Source organism: Podarcis gaigeae (assembly GCF_964106915.1).
Source record: "Podarcis gaigeae genome assembly, chromosome: 7".
NCBI lineage: Eukaryota > Metazoa > Chordata > Lepidosauria > Squamata > Lacertidae > Podarcis > Podarcis gaigeae.
This window is the reverse complement of record NC_139683.1, coordinates 25,992,512-26,006,165: the sequence shown is the minus strand read 5'-3', so window position 1 is coordinate 26,006,165 and position 13,654 is coordinate 25,992,512. Positions and strand designations below refer to the sequence as shown.

General features: G+C 41.8%; 1 protein-coding gene across 5 annotated transcripts; it reads left to right on the top strand.

The window, feature by feature from the left end:
* Positions 1-4,039: 4,039 nt before the first annotated feature.
* PDP1 (pyruvate dehydrogenase phosphatase catalytic subunit 1) lies at positions 4,040-12,741 on the top strand. 5 transcript variants are annotated; one of them, XM_083749622.1, is made up of 3 exons: positions 4,041-4,232; positions 7,225-7,259; positions 8,805-12,741. In XM_083749622.1, the coding sequence occupies exons 2-3, from the start codon at positions 7,229-7,231 to the stop codon at positions 10,457-10,459; spliced, it is 1,686 nt and encodes a 561-aa protein (XP_083605748.1). In that variant the 5' UTR covers positions 4,041-4,232; positions 7,225-7,228; the 3' UTR covers positions 10,460-12,741. The 5 variants fall into 5 exon arrangements, with proteins under 5 accessions (XP_083605746.1, XP_083605748.1, XP_083605747.1 ...); XM_083749619.1 differs by lacking the exon at positions 4,041-4,232 and adding an exon at positions 4,454-4,748; XM_083749620.1 differs by lacking the exon at positions 7,225-7,259 and having other exon boundaries at positions 4,040-4,232.
* The last annotated feature ends 913 nt before the right edge of the window (positions 12,742-13,654 follow it).

Below are 13,654 nucleotides of genomic sequence, written 5' to 3'. Positions count from 1 at the left end.
TAATGGTCAGGGGTCTCTTTACCTTTACCTTTATTACTAAAATTGAATTTAGGATATATTAATAACTATGAAAGTAAGTTTATGAGGCAGGAGTGAGGAACTGGTTGTTTTCCAAACATTGTGGGACTCTACCTCCCAGTAGCCCCAGCCAGCATAAATGATAATAGAATAATAGAGTTGGAAGGAACCATGAGTTTCATCTAGTCCACCCCTGTGCAATGCAGGAATCTTTGCCCAGTGTGGGGTTTGAATCCATGAACCTGAGATTAAAAATCCCATGCTCTACTGACTGAGCTGTCCCAGGTCTCAGGGATGTTAGGAGTCACAGTCCAGCATCTGGAGGGGACAAGCTTGCTGAGTGACCTTGGGCCACTCACTCACTCACTCTCGGCCTAACCCACCTCACAGGGCTGTTGTAAGAATAAAATAGTGAGAGGGAGAACCCAGTACATTAACTTAAACCCCTTGAATTTTCTGGTATTAATTAAAGACACATTTCTTCACCCAGGTCTTTGGGATATCTTAATGTTTGTGCCATGCCATCTATATTGATTTACCAGGTAGAGTACTGTGTTGCTGCTATGAAGTGTGAAATGTTGGGTTTAATGTTTTGCTGTTTTATTGGATATAATGATATTGTTGTATTTTTATTGCCTTGCTTTTTGTAAACTATCCTAGGGTCTTTTGAAAAAGGGTGATCTATATAGAGCATTGTGCCAATGTTAAGTGACTTACTCCAAAGTAGTCACATTAGATGGGTTAATTATTCCAGATGAGGTTAGCAGCTTGAAGATCAAAGCCACAAATTGCAGCACTTGTTATTTATGTAACGGTGGTATTAAACAGGGATCTGTCCTTGAAGGTGTGAAAGAGAAATGAATGAATGAATTCACCCAACGCTGGGCATGCAGGAAAAGGCAAAGTCTGCCATCTTTGCCAGGAAATAATGATTGTTTCTTAACTTCTGTTTCAGTGTATCTGAAGAAGTGTGCATGCACACGAAAGCTCATACCAAGAACTGACTTAGTTGGTCTTTAAGGTGCTACTGGAAGGAATTTTTTTGGTTTTGTTTCTTGTTTGTGCATGTTTCAACCTGCCTCCAAGAAAGCCTTTAGATGTCATACAAGGGGGGTTAGGGTGGCGGCTTCTGCTCCCATTATATCAGTGTAGTAAGGATTCTATAGCAATGCTTCACTGCAGCACAAACAGGGACCAGTTACAACCACGGGGAAAGTAAATTTTGCAAAATAAATTCAGGAGCAGCAGTACTATTTTATATTGCTGAAAGCAGCAGCCTAAATATGCCACAACCACCAAAAATATTTTGCTGACTCCCCAGTGGACTAAACTGAAGGCCTACGCAGCTTTTTTTTTCACAGGCATTCTGCCATTCTAAACATAGTACGAGCAGACTAAACGCAAACCAACTGACCATCAGGTCACATCAAGGTAAACTACACTCAGTCAAGACACTTGTAAACTTTCAGGGATGACAGAAAAATGGTGAATCAATGAGGCAACATTAAGCAGAGGGCTGCTATTTCAGGTGAACAATACTTTTGTTTTTAAAAAGTCTCCCCCTCACCTCATTTTACCAAGTTATTTGCAGACCAACAGCAGAAGTCAGTAGCTAATGCTATTAATAGTTCTGCCCTCTGAACAAATTGGAGATTACAAACAGCACCAGCCACTGTTCTAAAGCAGCAACATTCAACAGTTTGAGATATAGGGTCCACTTTTAACTACAACCTGCAACATGAGACCCACTTTGTTTGTGTTTTCTTAATCACAAGAGCAGGGCTTCTGTACCTTTCAGAGTTGCATTGTAGGCGGAATGCTGCTAGATGCAGTGAAATGGTGAGAAGCTGCAAGTGCTGAAATTTCCCTTTTATACACAACTATCAAAGATACAAGTGATCTAATCCAATCCTAATTAGGCTCAGCAGGAGTCCTGATTGGACTTCTAAATGACTGCTAACTAAAACATGCTCATTGCAGTTGCAAAACACATTTTAAAACTTTCATAAAGGCTGTTGTATGATGTAACTTGAAAAGTTATCTTCACTGATATCAATGTGATTTTAGAATCCAAGTGTTACAGCCTTATCTTAATTATGCTTTCATAACCACACATTTGTTTCTTTGCTCCACATGTTGCCATCCCCCCTTTCTCTGTTGTTTCTGCATCTATTTTGATTAAGTCCAGTGGGGTAGGAACATGTTCCTTGCAAAACGCCACAGGTGCACACATGGTGCAAACACTGGTCATCAGGGATCGCTCCCAAGGCATGCAAATTTAATTTGTTGGAGTAAATTTAATTGAAGGGAGTCTGCTTCTGAGCAGCAGTGTCTGGACAGGCGACCAAAGTTACCCTGACTGAGCTGCTTAAAAGAGTGGATAATAAATAGAACTATCAATCATGTTGCATCTTCACCTCACCCTCCGTTTCTCTAATTTGGTGTCACTTTGATTCTGCATGGAGACCAGACTGATGTTTAAAAAAATGTAATGCTACTCTAACAACCATGTAATAGGCAGAAATCAAACAAGGGGAACTTTTTGCAGCATAGAGATGCAGCAGTGGAAGAAGTCTGAGCTATCGATCCTCATGTCTTGATTTTATGATGCAGTTATTAAAAGGTGCAAAGCCTCTTGCCTGATAAGTGGATAGGTAGGTCGAGGGAAAATGAGGTAATCCTCGAGGGAAAATGAGGTCAAGGCAGGATCACATTACTTTGAATTCTGGAACAGCATCACCAAGTGCACTTGTCTATTCATTGTGTGTGTGATTATTATTTAATTGTTTCTATTAAAGGTTTTCTTGGGTTACAGAAGTACATACATCATCTCCATGTTCAGATTATAAAGTCCTTTTTACACATCAGCTACATTCGTTTTAAATGGAAGACAGTACACACAAGTGGGGACTTGCAACAAACAAAACTTGTGAAGAGTGCTCCTATCAAGAGATCCAGCCTGCTAGCGCTAGCCAAGCCTGCTTTCAGGAGACTCCCATTTCATTTCCTGAAAGCATTTTGTGACCAAGGAGCCCTCCTTATTCTGTTCTGGGGTCCATCCCTTAGCGGGTCACTCCAGCTTTTACGGACTCCTGCAAACCTGTCTGTTGACACCTTTCTGCTGGACAGTGCCATTTTTTTATGCTCATGGGGTTGAGTTCGCTAACGGTAGAGAGGATAGTTGCATTCACCTCTTACTTCTTCCCCTCTTCAATTATTCTAGAATGTAAGCTCTTTGCGGGCAGAGACCTGTCTCTGTTTGCCTAGTGCTGGGCTAGGACCAGGGGGCAGCAGAACTTTTTCCAACCCCATCCCCACCCATCAGTGGCGGCCAGCCATAACCCATTTTACACACTCTCTCTCAGCCTAACCTACCTCACAGGGTTGTTGTAAAGATAAAGGTGGGGAGGGGGGGTCGTGTTCCCTCACACAGCCCCCTCTTTTCCCTGGAGATGAGCATACAAACTAACACACAGGAGTCAATTCCTAGGGGCCGAGGTCCCTTCGCTCCCTCCCAATAAAATATTTGAGGGGGTCAGGACCCCCCCCCCAAAAGTTGATGGGCACTGTCATTCCAATGGTGCACATGTGCCATGTCTTGCGATCGATTATGCGGGACGGCGCTTACCTGCCCACCCCCCCGAATATTTTATTCCAAGTTAGCACCCCTAAAACTAAAATAAATGAGGATTTGTACCCGCAGTCGGTGATGATTTCTTCCAAGGAAAGGCACTTTAGGATACGGGCACTGTTGGCACTCATCTTTATGACCACCTTTTCCAATGTATGTATACAGAACCGGGAACAAAAGGTTTGAAAGTGACCTTGCTTGGCGCTAGGAAACAGGCGGCGGAAGAAGGAAATGCGACCGTTTATTTCGCCCATGCGAGGTTTTTTAACAGCCCCCTCCCGCGCCCTTTCTCAGGAGGAATGCGGGCCACGCCCTTCCTCCGCCAAGAGCTCCGATAGGCCAGGAGGAAGGAAAGGCGGGCCCGGCTCGGAGAAACTCCCCCCCCTCCTCCGGCAAAGCGCAGCCTCTTCTTGCGAGCCCGCCCTTTTTCCTCTCCTCACAGCCTCTTTGCGTCTAACAGAGCCAGGAGAAATGCGCTAAGAACGAGGAGGAACTCATCCGCGGAGGCGGCTTCGGCAAGATCTCGACCCACCAATGGAACAAAGCAGGCCGAAGGAGACGAGAATGTGAAATCCTTGCGCCGGTAAGGAAACCGTTAATATAAGAAAAAAGGAGAGAGAGAGAGAGAAAAAAAAGAGGGGGGGTGTAAGAAAGTGGAGGGGGCGGGGCGAGGCAAGCTGAACGGGAGAGGCTCACGTGAGAGTCGCCCTTCAGCCAATAGGAGCTTCGGAGCCCGGCCGAACGGAGGCTTTTATAAGCCGCGGCTCGTCACAAAAAAGGAGAAAGGGGGAGAAAAACCCGCCCACGACACAAGGGAAGCTGTCACGCGGCGGGCTGGGCGTTCGGCGCTGCTGCCGTTGCTGCTGCTGAGGGAACGCGGGGGGCGCGCGCACACGGGGGCGCGCTCTCGCTTGCCGGCGGCGGGATAAAGGGAAAAAAAAAGGGGGGTGGGTGAGGCAGGGCGGCGGCGGCGAGTTCCACCTGGCGCGCGGCCGTCGCTGAGGGGGCCTGACAGACAAGAGGCGGGGTGGGTGACAAACTTCCCCGCTCTCTCCATTTCCCGCTGCCCGAGCGGGGCCCCGACCCTAAAGCTGAGCAGGTCAGTCTCTCTGAGGAGGGTGTGTTGCGTGTGTGTCTGTGTCTGTCTTGACTGTGGTCTTGACACAGGCCCTGGGGCGGAGCGGGGCGTTTGTCTGCCGGTGGGTGTGTGAGAGAATGAAGGAAAGACCCGGGGAGGGTTAGGTGTCAGCTCTTGCCTGAGGCGATGCCTGGGGCCGCCGAGTAGGTGGAGGTGAGGAGGTGATGGTTGTGGTGGCTGTGAGGCTGCTCTTGTGGCAGGTGCCGCCCAGCTACTGAAAAGGATGCCCGGGAGGGAGGGAGGCCGAGATTCCTTGCTGGTGCTGAGGTTTATTTTGATTGGGGGGGGCAGGGAGAGGCAGCCCAATTTACACCAATATGTAATCAAACTCTAGGTTTTTAAAAAACAACAACCCGAAGTTAACCCGTTATCTCCCTTCCCACGTGTATAATCCAGGCTGCACTTCCCAGCTGGCCAGAAAGGCGCAATGGGCAGACTAGGCGAGGTACACCCTTTTCAGCTAAGGCAGGGGAACTACGGCCCTCGGAATACTTGCAAGGCTGAAATCCCTGCCTGCCTTCTTCCCATGGCCTTGGTTGGCCGGGAGTGGGAATTCCTGGCAACATCCAGAGAGCTGCTTGTTCCCCAACCAGTGTGTCCCTTTCAAATTGCTAAAGAAGAAAGAAGCTGCACTGAGGTCGTCTTGTTGATGGAAGCATCTGTGGTCTCTTAAATCGTGACCTGCGCACAAGACACGAAGGAGGGAGGTTTAGCAATGGATCACATTCTTTACATGTGGAAGGCTTAGATTGCAGGTAGGGTTGGGAAGGCTTCTTTTTTCTGAAACCTTGGAGGACTGCTGCCGTTCTTTAGCTGTATTGAGGAAGATAGGCAAAGGGTCTCACTTGATGTGCTTCTAGATGCCACAACTAGAGCCATTGCTAAATCCTGGCTGATGGCCCATATGCAAATTTAATTGAGATGTAAAGAATTATAGTTCGGAAGTAAGAAGCAGACATTGTTTATCTTTAGATTGGTATCAGAGCAGGCATTGGTTTGTATCCAAAGTAGTGCTTAAGTCTCTTGTTCTGTTAGGACAAATATTTACCATTGCACCTTTCTTTCCCCTTGTGTGCCCTCTAAATCAGTTCTGAGGGTTCCCACAACCCTCCAGAGCAGACTTTGGGATTGCTAGAGGAAAGTTCCACTGCACAAGTATAAATCCTTGGGCCAGTGGAACAAGGGCATTGCATACTTCCCATTATCTTAGAAGAGGCATTCCCACATTTTGAAGAGAGAGTACAGTACTGCTTAAGTACTATTTAAAATATGCATGTATTTATATTTTAAAAGAAGCTGTCTAGGGACATTTCTATTACATTAACTGATTTTTAAAAAATCAGTCCAACCAATTGATCATCACAGTTTTGATAATCATATTTCCTCCTGCCTTGAAACCTAAGCAGTGAATAAGACCTCATCAGCACAACAATTGTTCCCAGGCCTTGTGGTGTATGATTGGATGCACAGGCTTCCTGGGAATGAGAAGCTCTTTTAATTTGTTGTCAAGATACCACCATACTGAGTAAGAAGCTATCCTTGCAGATAGAATAGCTGATGAGATACTAGTGGTCTTGCAGTTGTGCCTGTCTTCCACTTGAATTGGCTATGGACCAGTTTGATTCCTTGTAGCTGAGTTGAATATTCATTATAATGAACCCCTCTGTATGTATGGGTTGCAGAAATCATCTGTGCATAGTTTTAGCACCGCCAATATCCTGGATAAGCTTTCCCTAATAAATATGTACATGTATATAAAACCCTCAACAAGTTGGGGGTATAGGAGAAAAAAAGGAAGGCACTATTGGATACTTCGCTTTGTAGAGGGAGGCTCCATCCCTCTCTCTGTTAATGATGTGCACCTTTTTCAGATTATCCATGAGCATATTTAATGTGGCATATATGTGTGGATTTAAATCCCACAGAGCAGGAATCTAATATGTTTACTAATGTTTGTTAGGCCAACAGAGCTGGAATAATATTGAGCACCTTAGTTTGTAGCAACTAAGGTGGAATTTTACATTGTCCCATGCAGAGCTGGTACCTATAATTTTGATTGTGGCTCTAATCAACTAAAGTTGGTGCTTAGCTTTTTTTTTTAAAAAAAAAAAGTTCTCCAGCCCTGCTTTAAAAGGATGAGTGTGCTTTTGCTCTTTAGGTTGGGCTGACAGATGAATCATGCGTGAACTGAGTGCTATGTTGTTCAGCAAGAGGGATGACGAGCAGTGAGTTCGGGCTGCAGTAGGATTAGACAATGCTGCTGAGAGATGGCTGTGCTGCAGTTGCTGCTTCTTAATGCTTGTCACTACAAACAAACTGTTTGTCTTTCTGTCCCCCTTCAATGTTGGAGACCTCTTCCTCCTTCTTTAATAAACTCTCTGCCTTGCTTTTCCTGGGCTACTGCTTTGTGGATGTTGGCGGCTTCTTGTTGTGACAGGAGAATGTGTGTGTGTCCTGGGCCCAGGCGGATTGGTATGTATTTTTTGTGCTCCTATTTTCTGAGTACTGTAATAGGAATTTGGAGGGATGGTAGTGGGGTTAGAAGACTATATAATGAATATATGTTATTGCAGGTTATAGTACTCTGAAGGTTACTCTAAATTTGTGTTGCCTCCTAAGCTGAGTAGTTCATGCTCCTAGGATTTGAATCTTACAAATAAGGCTGTGAATGTGAAGAAGTACAGAGAGAAAAAATAGTGTCATCTTCACAAAAGTATCACATTTGTGCATGATGTTGATTTGTTCAAATGTGAAAAATTAGCAGGATGTTATGCATAATAACCTATTATGAGTCCCTGATTGGGGGAAAGAAGGTATATGAATAAATATTATAATAATATTAGTAATATTGTGCACCATAATTTTCTTAAACCAGCTTTCAGAAGCTTCTATTGGAAGGCTGGATCTAAACTTTATACAAAACAAATAAACTCACTTGAATTAATGAGTCTTTAAACATTTTTTTAAAAAAAAACAAAACAGTAGGTCCTATAGTAAACTATGCACAATTGAGCAAATATCTTCTGGATGAAAAGGGAAACTATTAAGCCTGATTATACTTAGTAGATAATATATGTGGTTTCTTTCAGAGGCGGCTGTTGGTAGCTTCACCTCCTCCACATTGAACGCCTTCAGTTGTGGTTCATAAATTTGGGCTGGCCTTAGATTGGTAGTGGTAGGTAGGGTGTCATTTGAATATGTGTTCTATATGAATGCATAGCTTAGTAGAAAAGATGGTATTGCATGCAATCCACAGCAATCATTGACTGAGGTCAGAGTAAAGATTTATTATTTATCAAATTTGTTAAAGCAACAAACAAACAAGGGTTTAGAAGCCTTGAATGAAGTTTTGTAGCTCCTAAATATCTAGTAATTATAAAACTTCAAAAAGATAGGTGATGGGGTACAGCAAATTTATTATAGGATATTAAGACTGTAATCCTATGCTTGTTTGGAACTAAGTCCCATTAAACCGAGTATGACTTACCTTTTGATTAAACAAATGCACATATATGTATTGGTTGTACACACTTGACCTTAAATTTGTAAAAACTGAGGGAGGTGTTGGAAAAATTAACATAAGTAACAACATAAATAAATAAAATCTTGGGCTGGATAAACTTTACTTCTCCTCACTGCCAGTTCAGAAATGGAGACTGTTTTCAAGAAGAAATCTTGAATCTCAGTCTACTCTGTTCTTCATACTGTAACCTTTAGTTGACTTTTCACACTCCCAATATAAAGTTCTGGTTAAGTTAGTACAGCTGTAAAAATAGGTCACTCTGTTTATAGTTCTACACAAGTATAACAGTGTGAACTGAGATATGTTCTCCTTGAGGAAATTTAGCCTTAGATTAGTCTATTAAACTTTCATTAAATGTGTTGCTGTTTTTGTCAGTTAATTGCTGTTAATTAATTGTGCATATTAAATTGTCATTTAGAATAAACTAGTTGATATGTATTGTTTCCTTTAAAATTATTTCTAAGCTTACTTATTGCTTGTGTTTCCCCCCGCAGCAATTCCAGTCAGAAACCCCAGGTTGCCATTGTTCTCTGATGCCATGCCAGCACCAACTCAGCTATTGCTCCCATTAATTCGCAGTTGTGAGATTGGCAAGATATACAACACCGCATGCTACTGTCATCATAAACATCTATGTTGCCTGTCACCTCACTTAACTCACAATCATTTGAGGTATGTTCCTCCGAAGAAGTTTGCAACGCTCAGTAGGCCAAAGGAGAATTTCAGTCAGTTTATTCATGCAAGAAACTATGTATCCACACCACAGAGGTTTTACCTCACACCTCCGCAAGTCAACAGCATCCTGAAGGCAAATGAATACAGTTTCAAAGTGCCAGAGTTTGATGGCAAAAACTTAAGTTCTGTCCTTGGCTTTGATAGCAACCAGCTTCCTGCCAATGCACCAATAGAAGACAGAAGAAGTGCAGCCACTTGCTTGCAAACAAGAGGAATGCTTCTTGGTGTGTTTGATGGGCATGCAGGATGTGCCTGTGCACAAGCTGTCAGTGAAAGACTGTTTTATTACATAGCTGTTTCTCTGTTACCCCATGAGACTTTACTTGAAATAGAAAATGCTGTTGAGAGTGGTAGGGCCCTGTTGCCCATCTTACAGTGGCACAAGCACCCCAATGATTATTTCAGTAAGGAAGCCTCCAAATTGTATTTTAACAGCTTACGAACTTACTGGCAGGAACTCATAGACCTTAACACTGGGGAGACAACTGATGTAAAAGAGGCTTTAATTAATGCCTTTAAAAGGCTTGACAATGACATTTCTTTAGAAGCTCAAGTAGGCGATCCAAATTCTTTTCTCAATTATTTGGTACTACGTGTAGCCTTCTCTGGTGCGACTGCTTGTGTGGCGCATGTTGATGGAGTTGATTTACATGTTGCTAATACCGGTGACAGCAGGGCCATGCTTGGTGTGCAAGAAGAGGATGGATCTTGGTCTGCTGTTGCTCTGTCCTATGATCATAATGCACAGAACGAAAGTGAGATTGCACGACTCAAAGTGGAGCACCCAAAGTCTGAAGAAAAGAGTGTTGTGAAACAAGATAGACTGTTGGGCCTACTGATGCCTTTCAGAGCTTTTGGAGATGTCAAATTTAAATGGAGCATTGACCTTCAGAAGAGAGTGATAGAGACGGGCCCAGATCAGCTCAATGATAACGAATATACAAAGTTCATCCCACCAAACTACCATACTCCTCCATACCTCACAGCTGAGCCAGAGATAATACATCACAAATTAAGACCTCAGGACAAATTCCTGATATTGGCAACAGATGGCTTGTGGGAAACCATGCATAGGCAGGATGTGGTTAGAATTGTAGGTGAGTATCTAACAGGTGTTCATCATGAAGAACCAATAGCTGTTGGAGGTTACAAGGTAACTCTGGGACAGATGCATGGTCTTCTAACAGAAAGGAGAGCGCGGGTCTCTTCAGCCTTTGAAGACCAGAATGCAGCAACTCACTTGATACGCCATGCGGTTGGAAATAATGAGTTTGGTACTGTTGATCATGAACGGCTGTCAAAGATGCTCAGTCTTCCAGAAGAGTTGGCTAGGATGTACCGGGATGATATCACAATTATAGTGGTGCAATTTAATTCCCATGTTATAGGTGCATGTCAAAATGAAGAGTTTTAAATTTTAAACTGAAACGTGTGAACCAAAGTTTTCACAGAACAAAATGGCCAGTACTGACTGTATGACATGATAGTGAAACTTGTTTGATTAATCTCTGGCCGTCAGAATTACAGTTGAAGCAAGTATAATTTGCACAAATCGAGCAATGGTCGAAGGGTTTTCAAATTAAGCTAACAGGAGAGCAGAACAACTTGGGAGAACTTTGCACTATTCAACCTATCTGCTTGAACAGTGGTTTGTAATTTGGGATTTCTTGGAGGAGAAGTAAAGGCTTTGTATGCATCAGTGCAATGTCTTGCAAGGCAAAAAAAAATATTGTGTGTTTTGTCACATGTAAATATCTGTATAGGTAGGTATCTCCAGTAACTATACAGTACATTGGAGGGTAACTTGGTTGTAAATTTGAATTTAAATAGGGCTGATGACTTTTTTATTTACAAAGTAGCTATGGTGTCTTCCCTTTAGGAAAGGAAGAGAACTTTTTAACAGGTTGGCAAATGTCTTGATAGAAGCTATCCTCTTGGTCTTGAGTAATGATATATCATTTGAAACACATGCCTAGAATACCACTGTTAAAAAGAGTAAGTCTAAGCCATAAATACCTTAAGCCTGTCCAAACATAGTAGTGGAATAAAATTTTGCACCAGATGACTTACTTTGAGAAGATTATATTTTGCACAGTTCAATGGGCAATAAATGATGATGAGAAAATGGGTTAACTATGGGGGACATGCAAAACAACTTTGACTTGCATTATGAAACTATGATTCTACGTTTTCTGAAACTTGAGCTAATTTTCAATAGGGCTGTCTTGCAAAACATGGCAAGCAACAGTCTTGACTTGTACCAAACCTATTTCCAGTCATAAGTCCCTGGTCTTGTGTTTGAACCTAGGCAATCAGTAGTGACTTTGTAAACTACAGTAGTGTAGTCACATATGTTGTAGTTTGAGTGACAGTTTGGTTGGTGTTTTGGATATTTTAAATATCACGACGCAAAAGCATATCCATATAACATGGTTCTCACGTCGGCTTTTGAAGAAAGCATTGTGATAAGATTTGTAAATAGGTCAAGTAATGGGGAAACAGCTGCATGCTCCTCCTACTGACACTCCCACATTAATTGTAACACCTTTCAAAATATCATTGTTAGTTGCGCACATTTGATTGCATCCAAAAAACTCCTAAAAGTGCATGTTTCATCACAAAGCTTTGTGCTACTGTCGCATTGAATGCTTATGAATTGTCAGATAAAAAGCATTTTTGGCAACCACAAGTTTTATGTTCTGAAGCACAGTGTAATATTTAAGACTTCTCCCAATATAAAAACAAAATAAATTGCTTTTTTTGCTATTATTAAACTGTAGTATAGCTATGATAGAAAGCATTATGCAAACATTACTTTGACTAGCTATTGTCTAAATATGAAGCACTTGTAGATAAAATTAACATTCTTTGTGCTTCTCTAAATAGCTAATAAGCATTCTACTTTAAATCTTCCTCTTCACATAGCTATTGAGCTGACACATTCTGAAGAATGTTGGTGTTCTTGACCATGTGGATGCTTAAAAAGAGAGTCAAGGAATAGTGCTTCCAGAGTATTCCTGTTACAAAATACTTTATTGCAGCACTTAAGTTCCTTAGCAGTAATGTTCCCTTTTCTTTTTTCTGTGCACTGAAGGACATACTTGCTTATAAAGTAACAGGTTTGAAAATGCAAGTGTCAGAAGATATTCTTACTTCATATGCTTATGAAGTAACCTACACATTCGAAGTCCTGTCCATAGCTTTGACAAATTGTTGTTCTCCCTTTGTGTGCAAAAAAAGTAATTAAGTTATCCTATTTTTCCAGACCCTAACCTGAATGTTTTTATTGTGCTAATGACAAAACCAAGCAGCTTATAATCTTCATTGCCTTTGTACATGCAATATGACTAAATATCATTGGCTAGGTCAATTTCTTTTATTTTATGTGTTGGCTACAAAATGATTCTAAACTGTTACATTATCCAGACTTCCTTATGTTACTTGTGAAATGTACAGTACGTGTAAATGTCTTATTTTGGTTTGGTACTAGTCTTAACAAATTGAACCCTCATCCTGTATGTTTAGCACTTGGTGTGGGGGCAACTTTGTAAAATGCAAGGTGAACAAGATTTAACTGAAGACTCCCAAAATATGTATGCAATGAACTGAAACAGCATTGTGGCTTTCTGAACATCACGTGATAAGATCTTAAGAACAAATATCTTTTAGTAGACTTCAATAAAATTATTATATGAATATCAATACATTAGAGTTGTTATTAGGATTCATTGAACTATTGGTTTGCCTTTCTGAGATGGTGTAAAGTGTCAGATTTGATCAGTGGATTTATATCTAAAATAGCAGAATTAATGTGTGGTATTATGAAGATGCACACAGTAAAGCTGTCCTGTCTCAAGACAACCTGCAATTGGAATAAATAGCTGGGTATATGAGTTAGAACAGAACTAGTTTTGCTTTTTTCCTTTGCCTTGTGCACCGATTTAGTTTCCTCCATTTTATTTTGTTGGCCCAAATTCACAGTAGGTGGAATATGTGGCTTTGGGCTGCATTTTGGGAAACAGCTGAGGCAATGGGGGCACAATGTTGTTCAGATACTGGCTTTAAGGAAAAGCAAACTTAAAAATATATAGTAGTGAATAAGGAAATTGGACTTCAGTAGTTTCACAATAAAACTCAAGCAAGGTGTAGCTTTGTGAAACAAACTAAGAGCCCTGCTATTCCCTCCCATGTGATTGTTTTCTGGTCATTCCCTTTAGTAGGAAAACAAGTCTCATTTCAGTTATGCTTTGATAGCATATCTCAGGCTTCCTCAACCTCAGCCCTCCAGATGTTTTTGGCCTACAACTCCCATGATCCCTAGTTAGCAGGACCAGAGGTCAGGGATGATGGGAATTGTAGTCTCAAAACATCTGGAGGGCCAAGGTTGAGGAAGCCTGGCATATCTTATGTTGGGGGGGGGGGGACATTCTGTGTGTAAATGGTGCCTTCCCTTGAGCTAAATGATTCTAATGTAGGGTACATGTTAAGTAACCCTGTTTAAAACCCGTTTAACTTCCCCATTGACTTTCCAAAGAGGAAATGGGAATAGTGAAATTAGCCATTCATTGGTGGATTTGCTGGAAAGCTGCTGGGTACCCATATAAATTCC

Bases quoted from the DNA above. Each gene is read 5' to 3' on its own strand.
- PDP1 (XM_083749618.1), top strand. From the start codon at position 7,055: ATGGCTGTGCTGCAGTTGCTGCTTCTTAATGCTTGTCACTACAAACAA. The intron at 7,260-8,804 runs GTATGTATTTTT...TTCCCCCCGCAG, and splicing joins TCCTGGGCCCAGGCGGATTG to CAATTCCAGTCAGAAACCCC.